The 19,162-nt window shown below is 36.7% G+C and overlaps 1 protein-coding gene across 1 annotated transcript in view; it reads left to right on the forward strand.

Moving 5' to 3' along the window:
* Positions 1-18,450, forward strand: part of CCSER1 (coiled-coil serine rich protein 1) — a gene marked incomplete at both ends in the record, with an annotated part of 646,590 nt that extends 628,140 nt beyond the window's left edge. Inside the window, one exon of the mRNA XM_080638355.1 lies at positions 17,965-18,450. Coding sequence (XP_080494481.1) covers positions 17,965-18,450 — 486 coding nt within the window. The remainder of the gene's footprint in view (positions 1-17,964) is intronic.
* Positions 18,451-19,162: the final 712 nt, after the last annotated feature.

Below are 19,162 nucleotides of genomic sequence, written 5' to 3' on the forward strand. Positions count from 1 at the left end.
TTTTTTTTCTCAATAGAATGCAATAAAATATAATAGGTATTGTTTATGGCATTGTAGACTGGTTAAATTTAGCATGCTTTTTGCATCATGTCTACACTGGCTATATAAATCAAAGATGGTAAAATTCAGCCAGTATATCATGTTAGCATTTCTAGCAACATTATAGGGATATTACCTATACAATCTATAGGTTTCATATTAAGCCATATATATTTTTATAAGACCATAGACATAAGCCCAAATACGTGGATGCATTCACATGGACTTAGTCTGACGTGACCTGTTCTTGCGCTTCTTGTGAGTGAGGAATTAATTGTTTGTTCACTGTTTTATTTTAGTTTTTCCTTTCTGCTTTTTTGTATCTATGCAAATTCTTTCCTTCTCTGCATTTCTAAGATTTATTATAGGCAACATTATTATCAAAACGATTTAATATTAAAAGCTCCATGGAAGGAATTAGGAACACTTTTGTTAAATAGGATCTTAAATAAAAATCATTACTATTTCTTCTGTGTAAATATATATATATATAAACATCAAAAGAGGAAAGTTTCTACGTTGTACTGTAGGTATAATTTTTAATTTTATTCTCTTTTATGTGGATGTACAAGTCTGCTTGATCTTATTTTAAGGTGATACTGTGAGATTTAAATGCTATTAAAATTAAGGTTAGATACTTTTATTAGGTTAAAAAAAAAAAATAGATTCTTCAGGAGGACATGGACATGGTTTAATATTAATGAAAATTTATATTGAGATATTCTGGTTACAGATTCTGGTAATGATGTGTGTTGAACTTGTAGCATAAATTTTGTTAAATCCCGTGTTAAGACTTCAGAACAATGGTGCTCTGTCTTGAAAAGCATTACATGTGGACTATTCTTCAATAAAATAATTTCTGAAGAGAAAGGTGAACCTACATTTCTGCTACTTCAAAGCAGTTTAATTTTTGCATGAGTATGTGGTGTATTTTTGTTCCCATATAAACTTTGATATTCATGTATACTTTCAGCATCTTTACGTACTGAAAAGAGAGTGCTTTTCTTTCCACATGGCAGCCACTTTTTATTTATTTTCTAACACACACTTTTCTGCATTTAAAGGGAAGAGGTCTGAAAAGTTAAAAGATCACCATTTCAATTCAAAACCAGTTTGCAAAGGAGTCAGTCTCCAAGGATGACTGCATGTATTTCCCACATTCCAAGGTAGGATATTTCATGGAAAAGGCATCATGCAGTGCCACATCATAGGTCAAGCTTGCTGAAAGGATATGACTCCTGCTTTGAATATCTCCTCCTCTTTTGGCACCAGCATTCAAATTCTTTGGCACTCAGGGCAGGAGAAGTTTTCTGCACTCCAGCCTGGCACTCAGGCATACTCAGTGCTTTCTTTTGGCATTATTCAACATATTGTCACTGTGACTACAGAACAAATTGACTTTTGGCATAGAAGCAGCTGCTGTAAATTCTTCTTCCTTGTAGGTGCACCTCCAGGAAAATGAACCAGGGAAAAGAGAAGGACATGTAAGAGAAGGATAGAGCAGGTCCTGCTTGAGCCTGATTTCTCTCAAAGCAGCAACATAACGTGCACTAAGAAGCAACTGTTTGTAGTAAAAAAAAAAAAAACAAAACAAACAAACAAAACCAACAAACAAACAAACAAACAAAAAAACCACCAAAAAAAGGTCTGTGTTGCAGGGTTGTGATAATCTGTATTTTGTTTCCCTCCCTAGCACTACGCAGGCAGCATTATCAGAACGAGAGTTCATCTGCTGAGAAGTGTGTAATTATTCCTACATGAAAAGCCACAAGTCAGCTGTTAACCTGTTTGGCCTGGGGAGGTGAACTCTTGAGACTGCTCTGACAGGGTGGCTTTGTGCTGCTTATTGCATGTGGCAGGTAGCAGTTGGTGGGTGTCCTACTGTTTGCCAACCTTCCTAAGGTTACTAGCAATTGCTCAGCCAGTTGCAGAGAATGTGATCGTGGGATTAGCAATTAGATATATGTTAGGATAAATACGATCACTTGTGCTTCAGTGCCCAAGAAACACTTGATTAATCATTTTTACTCCTGGTTGATATGGAAATGTTTGTGAATTGGGTTTTTCAAAATTTCTGCTTGATACTCCTAACGAGAAAAGGGTGCTTCTACAAAACACCTAGCAGTATAGGCATTAGCATATTTGGTTTGTTTAATCTGTGTTTCTACAGCTGAGGAAGGCTTTGGTACCATAGAAAAGAAATGCCAAATGGGTACCTAAGCATCTTCCAGATCACAATAGAGATTGCTTGAGTGACTGAAAAGTATATTACATGCACTAGCTGGACACCTGGAGGCAGCAGAGTGATTATGTGCCCTCAATTATAATGGTTTTCATTGTCCTGCAAGGTTTATGGAAGTGAGAGAAGATATTTGCCAGTGGCTGAGGGGCAGAAATCCAGAGGTGAGATGGGCAGCTTGTAAGATATTCCCTCCTAAATAATGATCACCTAGGATGCATTGTAAGTATAGCCTACATAGCCTTCTTTGGATGCTGGGATATTCTGGGGAGTTGTTTGTGTGTGCTTTATAGGCTCTTATGAGTTGGTGGTTGTCAGTCTAATGTGAGGCTATATTTACCAATCCCCAGGGTATGCAAGAGTGTGTACATGCATATTGTATTCCTTCATTGTCCTCCTTCATGAATTTCAAACATTGCCTTTTATCTTTCAGTGTACAGTGACTTGGAGAGTCTGGTATGTTGCCTTAGACAGCTTTGTTGTTTATGTGCCAAGTTTTGTTATCCTCTTCTAGGACTTTCATGAGTTTTAAGCATGGTGCTTAAAATTGCTTTAGCCAATTTAAGGGTTGGGGCCTTTCAAACCAATAGGCAGGTTCATTGCTTGTGGATTACAGTGAATGGATCCTTTATAAGTAAATCACAGTTTTAAAACAGTTCTGTTTTGGCTGAGGGGGGAAAACACTAAGAATATTTCCAGCAATAAAAGACTATGAAATGGGGGAGTTCAGCTTCTTAATGATTTGAGCTTACAGCAGAAAGTCTGATGATCAGGTCAGAGATCTCTCCTCTTGAGCGTGGCTTGAGAGGTGTTTGTTGCTGAGGTGGCACGGCTGCAAGCTGGTGTTTAAGCTGGTCAAAGGACTCACTTCCTGAAAAAAAAAGTGTTCCTTGCCAGATTTATCTATAAGCTCTTCTGGTCTTATTTAGGACCAATGCACTGGGTCAGCAGACTTCGGAGCTTCAGCCCTGGTGATAGGGTGTAAATAGAAAGTAGAAAGTGAATTGCAGGTGTATGTAACTTCCTAACCCCCTGTTCAGATTTTTGCTTCTCGCCTGTGCTCTTAATCTGATCTCAGACTAGCAAATTCCTTCACAGAATTACAGAGTGGTTGAGGTTGGCATGTTATCTTGTCCAAACCCTCTGCTCAAGCAGGGTTGTCTAGAACCTGTTGTCCAGGACCATGTTCAGACATCTTTTGATGCCTTTTTCCAAGGATGGAGGCTCCAAAACCTCCCTGGTCAACCTGTGCCAGTGCTTGGTCACCGTCACAGTGAAACAATGTTTCCTGATGTTCAGAGGAAACCTCCTGTGTTTCAGTTTGTGCCCATTGCCTCTGGTCCTGTCACTAGGCACCACTGAAAAGAGCCTTGCTATGTCCTTTTTCAACCTCCCTTCAGATATTTATACACATGGATGAGATCCTCCTGAGCATTTTCTTCTCTGGGCTAAACAGTCCCAAGTCCTTGAGCCTTTCCTTACAAGAGAGATGCTCCAGTCACTTAATTGTCTTTGTGGCTCTTTGTTGAACTCTCTCCAGTATGTCTTGTACTGGGGAGCCCAGAACTGGAGCAGTATCCCAGGTGTGGCCTCACCAGTGCTGAAAGGATTGCCTGCCTCACTCTGGGAGCAATTTTGTCTAATGCAGCTGAAGATACCATTTGCCTCCTTTACAGCAAGGGTACATTACTGGCTCCTGTTCAACCTGGTGTCAACCAGGACCCGCAGGTAGCTGCTTTCCAACCAGTTGTCCCCCAGCACATAGTGGTGCATAAGGTTGTTCTTCCTTAGGTGCAGGGCTTTGCACTTCTTGTTGAGCTTCATGAGGTTCCTGTTGGCTCATTTCCCCAGCTTGTCAAGGTCCCTCTGAATGGTATCATGACCCTCTGGCATATCAGCCACTCCTCCCAGTTTAATGGTCATCAGCAGACTTGCTGAGGATGCACTCTGCCCCATCATCCAGATTGTTAATGAAGATGTTAAATAGAAATGGACCCAGTATTGATCCCTGAGGAATATCTCGTATTTCTAAAACATGTCTTTGGTGTATAGCTTTAACCAAACAGATATTCATCTTTCAAGACTGCTAATCAGAATTTTTTTTTTTTCTCTTAAACTGTATTAAAAAACCTTATTTAAAAAAAAAAAAAAAAGCACCAAAACCCCACAATGTATTTGAATGAAGTACTTTGGTTATGAATTATTTAAAATAGCTTATACCATTAATGTGGCAGGAGGGAGGCATAAAAGGCTGCCATCACAACAGCATGGGGTGCTCAGGCAAGACTAAAACACACTGGTCCCTAATTTATGTAGTAGTAAATATTATTCAGACACATGCTTAGTTTCATTCCTGCTCAAGAAAATGCAATAAAGGCAGTGGAAGTTTTGCTAGAGGATTCAATGGGATCATGATTCCTTTCAGAATTTAGGATTTCCATTAAAATGCTGTTTAATGAAATGGCAAACAGCAGAGGTGGAACTGTTATTTATGTCACAAGAAGTCTAAAACTCTCATTTTAGAATCATAGAATGGTTTGGCTTGGAGGGGATCTTAAAGGTCATGTAGTTCAAACCCCTTGCCATGGACAGGGATGCCTTCCACTAGACCAGATTGCTCAAAGCCCTGTCCAGCCTGGCCTTGAACACTTCCATCTTCTCTGAGCAACTTTCTCCAGTGCCTGATCACCCACACAGTGAAGAACTTCTTCCCAGTATCTAATCCTAATCTACTCTTTGTCAGTCTAAAGGAAGCACTGAGACCCTGGGCTTCCTGGGAAGTGCAAGAGCAGCCCACCAGATCTGCTGGAGTTATCCTGGAGCTGGCAGGACCTGCATTAGGGAGGTTGGCACAGTGCTAGGAGACAAGGCTGCTGCTGTACCACATGCCCATTGCAATACCTGGGCTATTCTGGTGCCTGGGGCACCGCAGGGCCCACTGCAGAAATAATGAAGAACTGCCTGTATTTAGCCATCGTGAAGAGACCTATGAAACAGGCACTCTATTATAATTATATGCAATTTTCACACACTTTCCTACATACAACCTCCCTCCAAAGCTGTGCCTCTCACCCCTAGTCCCCAGGGCAGAGGGTCTTTTGGGATGGGATGTCCAATTTTAGCAGCTATTATGCAGCAACTGTCATAAGTCAGCAATACTATGTTAATTTACAGCTGAAAAGCCTATAAACCCGAGTGAGCATATCATCTTGTATTACTTTTTTCAAGTGAGAGACCCACCTTATGGGCTGTAAAGAAAAGAAAATGTAAAACTTTACATTTAGAGAGAAAGGGCATGTTGCAACAGGTAAATGCCTCCCTATGTGCATTATTATAGAAAGTTGGAGGTATAAGTATGAAATGTAATCTTGCTTGCCTTCCTTAGGCTAGGCAAATGAATAGAGAAGCAGAAACCAATACAGGTATTTCAGTGGTTTTACCAAATTTTTTTTATATTGTTTTTCCTAGAAGGAAATGCAAAATAAGAAATTCCAGTGGGTGTTTATGTTTTTGTTTCCTTTTGTTCATTTTCCTTTGCTAAGTTTGTGTGACATAGTTTTGCTGAAAGAAATAAGGAGCTGATAATGCTGAATATTTTGAAATAGCTGCATTAGTTTTTTTGTATGTTTCCAGGGAAGATGGAATAGAAGGTTATTTTTCCAAATAATATGATCTTGGTACTACAAGGTTTTTGTGAAGTTTTCTGTTCTTAGTTATTTTGCAGGCTGTAGTGGGCTCCTTATATTTCTGCATCCTGTATAATCACTTACAAAAGCAAATAGGATATTCAAATCATGCATATAACTACATACATGACCAGAACAGACAGGGAGAACTCCAAACCCAACCAGCACTTTCTCTGTGAATTGCCTATTACTAAATGTCTTAGACATTAGTCCTTTTTAGAGGCACTTTATCTCCTAGCATATTTTTAGAGCAGTTTTGTCAGCAGATACTGCTTATTTTCTTTTGTTCAAATATTAGTCTTGGATTTGTTACCAAAATATAGTGACATTTCCAGTCAGGATGTGGATTGCATTGTTATAAAAATATTTTTGTGGATTATGAAGAAATAAAATATATTCTCGTTACTTTAAGCCTTTTAAGTTAGGCTTTTTTGGATTACTTGATTTCACCAAGAGAAATCTAAGGTTTCTACTGTAAAGAAGGTCAGACAAGATGATTATAACGGGTTTTTCTGGCCTTAAAATGCATGAAATAAATGAAATAGTTTTATCTTGTTAAGAGTTGACTTTCCTGAACACTGAGTAGTATATCTTGTAATGAACACCATGCTACAGTAGCTCCTTTGAAGAGAGCTGAACTGAATGGACCCTTATTAGAGGTACAGTAAAGATGCTATGAAATATTTTTCTTCTTTTGTGTAAGCCACTGGTGTAGGCGGAAAGAGGTTATTTTATGTACTTATCTGATGGGCTATCTTATCTATATGAAACTTGGTTTCTTTGAAATTACACAGTAAGGAAAATTTTCTATCACTACCAACTATACACAATTTTGAAATGACAGAAGATACGTTTCTGGATTTTTTTAGAACATGAGGGGAATTATATTATTCATCTGCAAACTAACTGTTTTGTTAAAGCAGTATCTTTCAGTTAAATCAATTGTATGGATTCCTTATGGGCGTCACATTTCCTCAGCAGCTATTTATACTTGACGATGAGTCCCCTTGCTCTCCCTGACAAGATTTTATTATTGTAAATATATTTGATATTGACAGATGAAGATCAGAGAGTAGAATTTATATGCACCAATTCCATTCCAACAAAACCAGTAAGTTCTTGGGTCATTGGTTTTATAGGGAAAAAGAAAGTTATTCCTTACTCCAAGAGAATCCTATTTGTACTTTCCCCTATTTCTAAAACTGTCAATGCCTAAAAAAAACCCTAGGCATGGAATGATCCACTCAGCATAGATCTATAACCATCATAGACAGTAAGGTCTTTGAAGAAAATATTTTAAGGAAATTTTTTCTATTGTGAATGAAATCTGCTTGACTGAGCATTGTCCTATGATGCAAGGTTCATACAGGGATTTTTCTCACTGAATCCTACAGCAGGGAGCCAATATACTTTTGGAATAGTAATGCTTGATCCTGTCATAGGAGTCTAAACTATTTCTGCGTGTTGTTGAATGCATTAAACTGACCAGTTAAGGCTAGGGATTTATTGTGGATATGTTATAATGTTTTTGTCTAACCACAAAAAAGACTTCATTTTGGAAATTTACTTTATGGATAAAAAAACCCTGGCTATTCTGTGCTACTATATTCCTAAAACAGATGTTCTCATATATATATATTAAAATAAAAAGACTATTTTCTCTTTCTCTTCAAGGATGTCTTGGTCTCAGCCATCTTGTCAGAAAAATAAAAAGTCAAGTCAATTAAAGGGCAGTTAGGGTTTCTTTTCTTGTCATCAGGATAAAATTTGCCCTTTTTATTAGTCTTTTAATTTCTCCTTTTCAGACTGTATACTGAGCTGAGGAATAGTGTCACTGATTAACAGTTCTTGAATATCCTTTGTTAATGTATGCAATTTGCCCTGCTGTTTGTGTAAGTTCAGCTCCTATTGATTTCAAAAGTAAGGATGCTAATTTATGAAACTCACTTTAATGGAAGGATTTGTTATTGTTAAAGAATGTAATGTAAAAAGGTGAGCAATGGCTAACTACAATTCATCCAGGGTTTTGTCTGTCTTTTTATGAAAAAGCAAGCACTGCCTTTTTCAGAAGGCACACAGTCATTAGAAATCTGACTTATGACATTCACTAATTGAAAGTGAGACAATAAGCCCTGAAAGTGAGAAAATAAGGCCTGATAAGTATATAAGTTCCTTTTTTTCACAGAAGGTAAGATAATAATCTGTATGTCACAGATACAGAGCTATATGATATGTAGGCACTTGAACATTTCACATTTAAGTCTTTTGGAGACTACTACTTCTGCAGCAACTGTATTCTGGCATGTTATCTAACTGAATAGATAGTCATATGAATTTCATTTTACATATGGAATTTGTGGTACTATAGGAAAGGTATTAGAGTAGGAAAATAAATAACTGCATAATTAGAAACTTGGTAAAGCCTAAACATGCATATAATAGAAGTTAGTTGTCAAAAGTGATTGCCACCTGTAAGTCAGTTTTAATTCAGATGATCCGAATATGACCAAGTTTTGGTGACCACATGTCAGGCCTGAGGCTAGAAGTGGCTTCATGGATTTCAGGTAGCTGGTCATCAAAAAAATAAATAAGGCTTAAGGCAGAATTCTTTGAACAACATATTTATTATGTCTACATGGTACATCAAATGTGATATAGAAATACTGGTTTTGCTTGCAAAGCCAGAACACCTGTGTTAGCATAGCAATAAATGTCAGCTGAGTAGCACACTCTATCAGAAGGGCTAATTAACACTTATGCAATTTTCGTGCTTATAATTCCAGAGCAAGCTCTCTTAGTGCTTCCTCAGGACCTTTGTGTCGTACTTCACTGCCCACACTGCATGAACCATGGTCTTTTAAAGTGACCTTGGTGTTCCCATGAATCTGCTTCTCCATTTTCTATCAGTTTATTTTGCATCACTTATGCAAAAGAGGACCTTAATTATAGATGCCTATGACTTTCTATATGACTGTAGCTGAAAATGTGGCACAAGTGGCCCTTAGTTCTTGGATTGCACAGAGACAGTGAGACCCAAAGTGCTAGGTGAACATGGGGATCCAGTCCCCTTGAATGGAGCCTAGAAAGTCCATGAGCAAATCAGACTTGGACACCTTATTCTAGACTCTGCTGCCTGTAACTAAAGGTGTTGCCTCTGTATGACAAGAGCTTAATGAAGGTATTTTCCTTATTGTTAATAAGCTGTAATAGCTGTGGCTGCCCAAAAAAGCTGATGGGATAGTAGGTCAGTAAAAAAAGATGCCAAAGGCATCAAGAGAGACTTGTTATGAGAATTGCTGGAGGTGTGGGAGCTAGTCTTTGTTAAACATTGATGTTTCCAAGACAAGGGATTTAACAGATTTTTAAAATGGGGTTGTAAGCACATTGCATCTTTCTTACCATTTTATCCCCAGGTCCAAAATAAGAAAAGTCTGTCTGGTAAAAATTGGCTTTTCTGTATTGACTTTTTGATTTTGGGGAAGTCTTAGATACAGAGTGAGTAAAATAAGATTTGTTATATCATGTAGCGTGTCCTACTGCAATAGTAGTAGTCATATAATTGAAAAATCCACACTATTTAGTAAGGATTTTTTAATTAGTATTTTTATAGTTATTTAGAATTGTAAGCCATAGGGTATAATAAGGTGTATTCAGTATAATCTAAATGGATTTTTTATAATTTTTTAAGACTATAACTAATATTGGTGAACAGCTCTGAAGTTCCAAAGAATCAATTTGGAAGGCATGGTAAACAGCTGTAATATGCAAAATTTTCTGCTAGCTTTACTAATGAGAAAAGTCTTTAATTTAACCTTTGAAATGCAGTATTGAGAACACAAAGTAATGATTTACTGAAAATTACTAGAGATTAATGGGAAATTCTTTACCATTTTCTTCCTACTTTATAAAACAACATTTTATCCTTTTATAACTTGTGGCCTTTACTGTGCATTATTACTTATGTAAATGAAATTTTCCAAGGATAATTCTATGCTGTGAGAAGATGAATATCTTATTTAAGCCTAATAATACCTTATTTAAGTGGGTTACTTATCACAGTGTATCACCACTACCATAAAATCCTTTTAAGACATTAGCTCACCTGTATAATTTGCTTGTATTCAACTGGCTTGTTGGTTCAAAGGGCATTATGGGGAAGAGGCATGCATTTTAGCATGTCATAATTTTTGCTTTCAATAAGTAAATAAAGATTTAGAAAGGCAGAAAGAGAAATGTTTCTGGTTTATATTGACTGCATCCATTTTGCAATGGATGATGGAAGAGCAAATTGATCTTTGCAAATTGATCAGCCGCAGGTTCTTACCCATAACCTGTTGGTATTAGTCCATGCCTTATTTTGACACACTGGACTTTATTTCTTTCATGTGCTGCATGTTGCCAGAAGGCAGTAAGTTCAATAAGGGCAGATATAGGTTGTAAAAGCTACTCTCATGGTCCAGGTGCTACTGAAATCAATGAAAGTGAATGCTTTTTAAAAGACTTGAGTGAAGAACAATTACCTGCTGCAGCTAAATTACATTTTGTATTGGATCATCTTTAGGCTGGAAGCTGATAAGCATAAAAGTGGGGAGGTGTAGAAGTTAAGGAGCTGATGTAGTGATAGATGTGGCATACCGTAGCACTGAGATAACGTGTTTTGGTAAGTTAGAGCTGCACTTAAACTCTCATAACTGTGAAAGGCATCTGAAGGGATATAAATTCAAAAGTATGATGCAGGGCTTAATCCTTTCCATCCTTTGTAAAAATATAGAGCTATAGCACCTTGTTTTGGTTTTGGAATTCTTTGTGTTGCATTATATTTTATGAATTCTCTGCTAGGCTGCAAGTAGAGGCAGTTCTGCAGAAGGTGCTACAGTCCAGTTGAGACCTGAAAAGGGCTAAGTGAACTATGCTGGGAGATATGGTTAACTTTACACTGGAGAACACATTTTGGACATTCCTCATGTACTTGCGAACACAAAATAATTAAGTGGTAGAAAACTTGAGGGAATCCAGAAAGTCTTTGTTTTTCTGTCAGAATAATTACTCTCTCTAGAGTGCACGTCCATTAACACTTCTGAAGGTAGAAATCCTTTGGGATGGTAAAATCTTGTTCTTCAAATATGCCACTGCTGGCTGGTTGTTAGGGTGCTCTAGGTGCATTGCTGAGAGATTATTTTGTTTTATTTTATTTTCTATGCCAGCTGTCAGAATGATGTATTTAAGAAAGTTGCTCTACTTGGAAGAATTACATTATAGGCATCTAAGACTCCCGGATGCCTCTGGGCACAGGCATTTTAAGAATCTGCACCCTTTCTGGGGTGTTTTTGTAATTTGTGTATTTTTCTGTCATTTTATATCACTATTTTATCACAAGACCATCAGCAACAATATCCATTTTTGAATGTCCTGCAGCAGTGTTGTCTTGTTGTTATCTCTTGTCATATTTCACTCAGTGGGTTTGAAAATGGGAAGTGATGAATGGCTGCTTTTTTAATAACATGTCCCATTCTGGAGCTTTCTGTAAGAGTAGTCAGTTTTCATTACTTTAAAGTGGGTCATTTTGGGGGAGTTTTTTCATAATATAAGAAAAAGTTGCCGGAATGACAGTTACAAACAGGAATCCTCAAAAAAAAAAAAAAAAAAAAAAAAAAATGGTGGAGGGAAATATTTTAGGAATATTAAATTCCTAGTTTTAGTTCAGTCTTAATGTATTTAGCACTAGAGTGGAATAATCAAAATAATCAAACCTAAAATATTTAGATATTTCTCATATTATTGATGTACCTTAAAACACTGGTGATCATGATACAAAACTATTAGAATTTTACAGCCAATCGGATTTTAGTAAAATTTTTCCTTTCTTTCTTTCTTTCTTTCTTTCTTTCTTTCTTTCTTTCTTTCTTTCTTTCTTTCTTTCTTTCTTTCTTTCTTTCTTTCTGAGAAATAGACTTAAGCAAGAAAACCTTTGCTTTTTGTTTAATCTGATCTGGAAATTCAAATCCAGATTTTTTTTTAAAACTTTAAGATATTTTTTAAGCAACAGAGGAGGCTTTTTTTTTTTTTTTTTTTTTTTTTCTCCTATATATTTAAAATGGGCTACTTTTGAAATGAAATTTCAGAGACACATTTGCATCCTAATTACAGTCCGTTTCCTGGGTCCACATTTAGGCAGACTGTGGGTTGGCATTTGGAAATTTCTGGGGCAGAGAAGTTGTTGGTTCTAGCTGAGCTACTGAAAAAATAAAAGGGAAAGAGATGAATGGATTTTTTGCTTCAGCAGTCACCAGCTGGCAGATCAGTTCCTTGGAGCACTGCCAAGCAGCAGTTTACAGCAGCCCTGCAGCTGCTCTAGGCTCGACTGGAACATGACTGGCATGAAGCCACCTTCAGCTCTGGACAAGGACTCAGCCTTCAAATTGGCAAACAGATGCGTTGAGATTGTAGTTTTGCTCGCTCACGCCTAACGGTCATAGAATGCAGTTGGTATCTAAAAGTCCACTGCAGAAAATTTTGCATGAAACATTTACAGGAAAATAAGGAAAAATAGATTAAAAATAGAAGTTTAAGTACAAAGTTTTGGGGTTTTTTTGGTGGTGCTGCATGGTTTTTACTTTTATGCATTTCAATCTCAGATATTTTTCTTAGTCTGACCAGATCTTGAAGACCCTAAATAACTGTAAAATTAGCAAGGAAACTCAGTTGGATTACATTATTTCAAGCTAAACTGTCTGAATTCAGCAAATGAACAACAAACAATTTTTTTCAACCCTGTATGTTGTGATTTTTATAAAAATGTTTAAATTATAACATTGGTCTTTTTATTGACAATATTTGGGGTGGAGAATAATTTCACTGAGGGGAAGGGGAGAGGATTTCTTGTTGATTTTGACTCCATTCTGATCACTGTTCTCTCTTTTCCTGATGAAGAGCTATTCTTCAGTAATTTGTCATAGATAACAATGGTAGTGTTGCTTTTTGGTGGTTTCTGTTAAACTCTCTGTTCATTTCATGTCTAACTATGCATCTGGTAGTATGAGTCTGTCTTTCCTTGTTAACCACCTCTGCCTTATTGCTGGAGAGAGGGTCAAACCAATGTCTTAGATTACTGATGGCATATTCTATATTTGTAATGATGTTTTAAGTAGGAAATTAATTCTTAATTTTTCACCACCTGGTATTTGTTTATTTGTTCAATATAAGCAGAATTTCACAAGTTACAGCTTTACAAAAATAAGACATTCCCTAACTGATAATAATAATAATAATAATGAATATTATTAAATAATTATTGATACATACACACATACTGTATCCCCACATTGGCCAGCAACCATAAGCAAATATTTTGGAGACCTACAAATCCAGCATGTATTTTCTAAAATGAAAATATTTCATGTGAAATGCAACCTTAATAAGGAAGAGGAAAGAAGCATTGCAGTGCCAGATAGTCGAAACTAAGCATTTCATCAAGATCAAGGTTAAAAAAACAATACAAAAATCAGGTAATTATGTCTTGTAACTTTTACTGGTACCTAGTTTCAACAACATGCCTTGCTTTGAACATGCTTCTGTACTTCTCATTTTCAAGACCAGATGATTCTTCTGTACTTTAAAACCTACCTTGTAAGTGTAACTTGTTTTGTAAGGGTTTTTTTCCTACAAGTTTTTTATTTTTTTATTCTATTTCAAGAGAAAAAAGTAACTGCTAAGCCATTCTAAAGACAGTAAGACAACTGGTATGCAAGACCTCTAGCAGTGGTCATGCTTCTCAGTGGAAGTGGCCTCTTTAGCCAAGGGTGCAAAGTTCTGCAGCAACATGTTTAAATTTCAGTTATTCACGTGTCATGGTGCTTATAACTGAGTAGTCTCACTGAATGAAGATAAGAACAAGAATAGCTGCAGATTAAACAGAAAAATTACATGCTTTTGCTGGGACTTCAGTAGCAGTTGAAAGAAGAGAAATGGTCCTTAATTCCTAGACTTTTTACTGAGCAGTGTATACTACTACAAAAAAACCCTGAGGTGTATACAGATGTATACTGATCAGAGTGCAGTATCAGTATCTATTTTTGTGAGTGTTGGGGGGGGAGGTTATGGTTCATCTTAAACATATTATAAGGTTTTCCATTGGTTTAGCTTCAATTCTCAGACAAAGAATTGAGGCAAATAATCAAACAAACTATAAGCACATAGAAGAAAACTAGATGAACAAGAGCCAACATGGATTACAAATCACATCAATTGCCAAACCAATCTAATTTCATACAACAGCACAGTAACAGGCCTTCTAGCTAGAAGAAAAGCTGTAGATGTCAGATTTCTTGCTTTTAGTCAGGCTTTTGATACAATTTTATAAATGTGTTGTGACATTGAATGATTTAGGGTTGCTGAAAGAATGACCATTGAATGTATTAGTAAGAGTAGTTTTGATACAAATTTATAAAAGTGTGAATTAACAGAATTTGATGTCAAGGTTCACTCTATTATTTTTTACTTGCATGATGCACACAAAGGAAAATAAAGATAAAATTGAGCTTAACATGATTGATACAGAGACCAAAAGCACAGAGGGTAAGGGAGACCTTCCTATTGAGTCATGAGGTTTGGAGTGGACTTAACTTGCTTTCTAAACTCCTAACGTGAGCCATAGTCTTAGACCAGGACAATGGTTTATGTCTAATGGAAGGAATACAGGGGATAAGGAAGTCGTCCCATTAAGTCACGGTGTTCAGAACAGGCCCTCTTGCTTTCTAAACTCCTGATGGAGCCTAGGTGCAGCTAGGTCTAGTCTTAGTCTCAAACTTGGTCAGCAGTTGATATCTAAAGGATTACAAATGTACCAATTCATTACAAATGGGATTTTTACATGTCTTTCACCTAGCAGCAGCCTGTGTTTTTAAGGTGGATCTTAACATTTATAAAGTGAATCAATAAGATTTACTGTACTTGCTATAGCAGTTTTGTTCACACATACACAGGCATGCACACAAAGACATATAAAGGCATACCTGCTAAAAATTCTTCTCTATTTCAATGAAATATTCACATCAAATGTCTCAGCATTTCTCAGTGGTTGAAGGTTGAGCTTGAAATGAGGGGACTTCAGCCCAGGTCCCGTTGTCAGTCCAATACTATTTTACTACCTGGATGATGGACTAGAGGATATTCTTACTAAATTTACACCTTATATGAAGTTGGGTGGGACAGAAAACTTGTTAATGGATAAAAAGGGAATTCAGAATGACCTTGAAGCATTAGAGAAAAGGTCAGAAAACAAATGATTAAATTAAATAGAGGCAAATGAGGAATTATGTCTATGTGTCAATAATCAGCTGAACAACCTAGTAATAATTTTGTAGAAAAAAATCTTGGAACTATTTTGGACAACTAGATGAACATGAGTGAATGATTTTATGCTGTTGCCAAATAAAATTACTAACCTCATACTGGAGTAAATTAAAAAGAAGAAAGTGAAGAAATCCTTCATAGAATTAAAAGTGCTTCTTCTGCTTCCTAGTGGTAGGAGATTACCATAAGTGCCATACTCTTGGGCCATCTACTTCAGGAAAAAAATGTGTAATTACTGAAGAGAATCTACAGAGAAGACAAGAGTTATAACTTGGAGTCTAGAAGATGAGTCCTATGAGAAAAGACCAGTGTGGGTTTTTTCATTCTAGAGAAAGTAGATTAAGGGGTAGTTTGACAGCATTCTTCGAAGACATAAACGCGTTTTCAGAGATCAAACAGCAATTCTGTCTTAATTTCCATGATAGGGAGAGATACAAGGAACAGACTCGCACCCAGAGAGGTTCAGTTTAGAATTAAGAAGACGTTTTTTATAAAAGCAAAGGTAATGTAGTGGAAAAGGTTGGCTGAAGAAATGATACAGATTATATTGATTTTAACAGCTGGTTAAAATAAAAAATGTAGGAGCAACATAGGGTAAAGCTGATGCTAAGCAGAAGTACATAATAGACTAGATGTCCCATCATGAGATTCATCTCAGTTCTATATCAACCTTTGGGTTCTTAAAGTGCACAGGAGGGGGATCTATGGTAACCCCAGAAATATTCCCGTACAAGAAATGCAGGAATTTTTGGCAGGGAATTGAATTTACCACTCTTGTCCCAGTAGGAAGACTTTACTTACTGTCACAGAAATAAATGAATAAAAAAAAAAAAAATTAATTCATAGACAGATCTCCCCAACAATTATTCCATAGGAATCAAATTGAATTACATCTCAACATCTATGTGCTGTAGGCATGAAATGTAAGTGATGTTTTCCAGAAGTGTTCTATTCCCATCTATGAGTCTGAATCAGCACAGAAATAAAAGGGAATAATATTACTCCAGAACTAATAATTTTTGAAAATGCCATCTCTGATGCCTTAAACGCACTGCAATACTTGTATCCAAGCCTGTGTATGAATCTGTGTAGAAGCGTGACCAACCTGTCTACCCTAAAATAAGGATGTAAGCTGTGAACATTTGACTGTATCATTGTTCTCTGTGTTGTTTAAAATAGAAATGCGTGTGATTGTCCTGAAACAATATATCCAAGTTTGCTATGGAATCATGGAAACACCCTGATATATTTTTAGCAAAGTGTTGTTGTAAAGCTTGGGGGTATTTTTTGATTTTCTCAGCCTTTTTCTGCAACGTCAGAGCCCCTGTAGCAATGTAAATGTCAGGATACTGCTGGTATGTCCTTTTATAGTCCTGTTGCAGAAAACCTACATGGAGTAAGTTTCGACTTTGGTTGCAAATGGACTAGGTGTTTTAACCAGTACCTGGAAAAGTGTGACAGCAATGAATTAAGATCAAATGTGTATTCCAAAATAACTTCTAAAATAAAGTACAATTAATGCTATTACTAAAATCCTTCTTCATGTAACTGCTGCTTAGTTACCCTAATCTGACTAGTTAAAAAAAAAAAGGAAAAAAAAATAAAAGGTTCACTAATTGCACTGTAAGTTAAAGATTTCTTTGAAACATCATATGGATATGTTACAGTCACAGCTTGGCTAGTGCCATTCTTCAGCCAAAAGCACATCTGCCTGTGAGCTGAGTTCCTGGGCATCGCCACTGGAAGCTACTTACAGTCAGTCCTGGAACAGGAAGAAATCTGCTTTGACTGCATTAGCATTTTCCCCTCGATGCTTTATTTTATACACTGAGAGTATATTTTTTAAATGAGCAAAGGTCCCACAACCCCATCATCTCCCCAGCTAGGTGTTCTGTAGAGGACAAAACAAAGCAGCATGCTAAGTGCACACTGGAAATTTACAGTGATCTGACTTGCCATGCAGATAATTTCCTCTTCTTTAAACAAATAAAAATGCATGCCTGCTCACACAACATCAGAAGTTGCTAACATGCTGTAATCCTTCTTACACTGTAATTTTTCCAGGCAGCTAAAATAAAATTATTGCTCTGCTCTGGCAGAGCATTTTGGCATGTATCTTACTGTAGTATATGACACAACACCTAGATTCAAGGGACAATGAAAATGGTTATAAGTGAACATCCTTTCCAAGGTATGAAGATGCAAAAGATGCTTTTCACATTTGGAAGTATTTGAGAGTATTAAGAGGTGAACTCAATGCAATCACAATTCTTGTTTCATCATGTGAAATCCTTTAGAAAATCTGTTTACAATTCACAGAAGCTTTTTATCCATTCATTTTGTTTTGACAAAAAATTCTCCTCTTTTGATTTAAACTATTTTTTTATAGAAAATGCCAGAATCATTACCTATAATAAATAGTTTACAATATTAGTTCTGTTAAATATGAATGAACAATACTTCTATTTTTTGCTATCAGTGCTTTGGGAGTTTTACCAGCGTTTAAGAGTAATCCTTCATTTTAAATCTGCCAGGCGTATGTGCTATACATCTGTAGTGCGGAGTGGTTTTTATACTCTACACCGTTTCCCTATTTTATGATATTACTAATACTTTTTGTTTGTTTGTTTGTTTGTTTTGTTTCCCCAGGCTACATATCCAAACAGAATGGTGAGCCAAAATCTCAGCACAAGGGACAGAAAGTCAGCACATACTCCCACCGAGGACCCTTTTAGATACTCATCAGGCAACCAGGCAACAGCCTATGAAAGCAAGAGCTGTCAGCTGTCTAATTTGTGTCTGAGCAACCTCCTAAAAGAGAATGAGATTGTGGAAGTCATCAAGCATACTAGAGGCACATACGAAACCCTCACTTCAGAGGTCACTCAGAATGGTTTGGCCACCACGGCACCAAGTACAGCAAAGCCAGCATCTAAGGCAGACAGCTACCCAGTGTTCTCAGGAACTCCAAAAGACCAAACTGCTGTACCTCGGCAGCATACCACTTTCACAGGGAGACTTGGACAGCCTCCAAGGGGACCCATCTCTTTACACATGTACAGCAGAAAAAATGTTTTCCTCCACCACAATTTACACACAGCAGAGCTACAGACTTTAGGTCAACAAGATGGGTAACAAGGAGAGTTGATTAAAGAGGAACATAAGCTCACCTAGAGCTCAGTCTTCAGTTCTCATCTGCTGCTACTTCCACCTGAAAAAAAATGAAGTAAAAAATTAATGTTGCCTGTAAGTTCTATACTTTCCCACCAGAGACTGTGGCAAAAGGGTGACTTTTAATTAAATAGTTAAATTAAATTTAAAAAGTTAAATAACTAGATTGACTTGTCATACAGAAGTCACCACGGGTATAATAAATGGGACCATTTGGCTGGCATTTCTAGTCCAATATTGGGTAATTTATTTTTTTGTTTTCTTCTATAAGCCACTATCATTCCCTGAATTTCTAGAAGGTGATCTTAAATAATACTGTGTATGTTTAATAATGTTACTGTTAAAGTAGATGTGAGGAATGAATAGATAAGTAATTAGTAAAACCTCTTGAATTTCATAGAGACTAGGGAAATAAGTCAGAAATCTTTGAGGACCCTCTTTTTACACTTTTTTTTTTTTTATAAAATGGAATTTGCTCACCTGTAGAGGTGTGTTACTGCTTCCTGCTGTATGTATTTTATGAATGCCTCATGCCACAAGTAGAGGAAGTGACTGATTTTCTGCTAACAGGAAGGTTCATGGGGGCTCACCAGGTATTTCAGTCAGTAATTCAGTAACTGGGTTCCAGACTGAGCATGTCAACTCGGTTCTTCAACCTTCCTGCCCCTCTCCTGGC

The sequence above is a fragment of the Psittacula echo genome, assembly GCF_963264785.1.
Source record: "Psittacula echo genome assembly, chromosome: 1".
In the NCBI taxonomy this organism is placed as follows: domain Eukaryota; kingdom Metazoa; phylum Chordata; class Aves; order Psittaciformes; family Psittacidae; genus Psittacula; species Psittacula echo.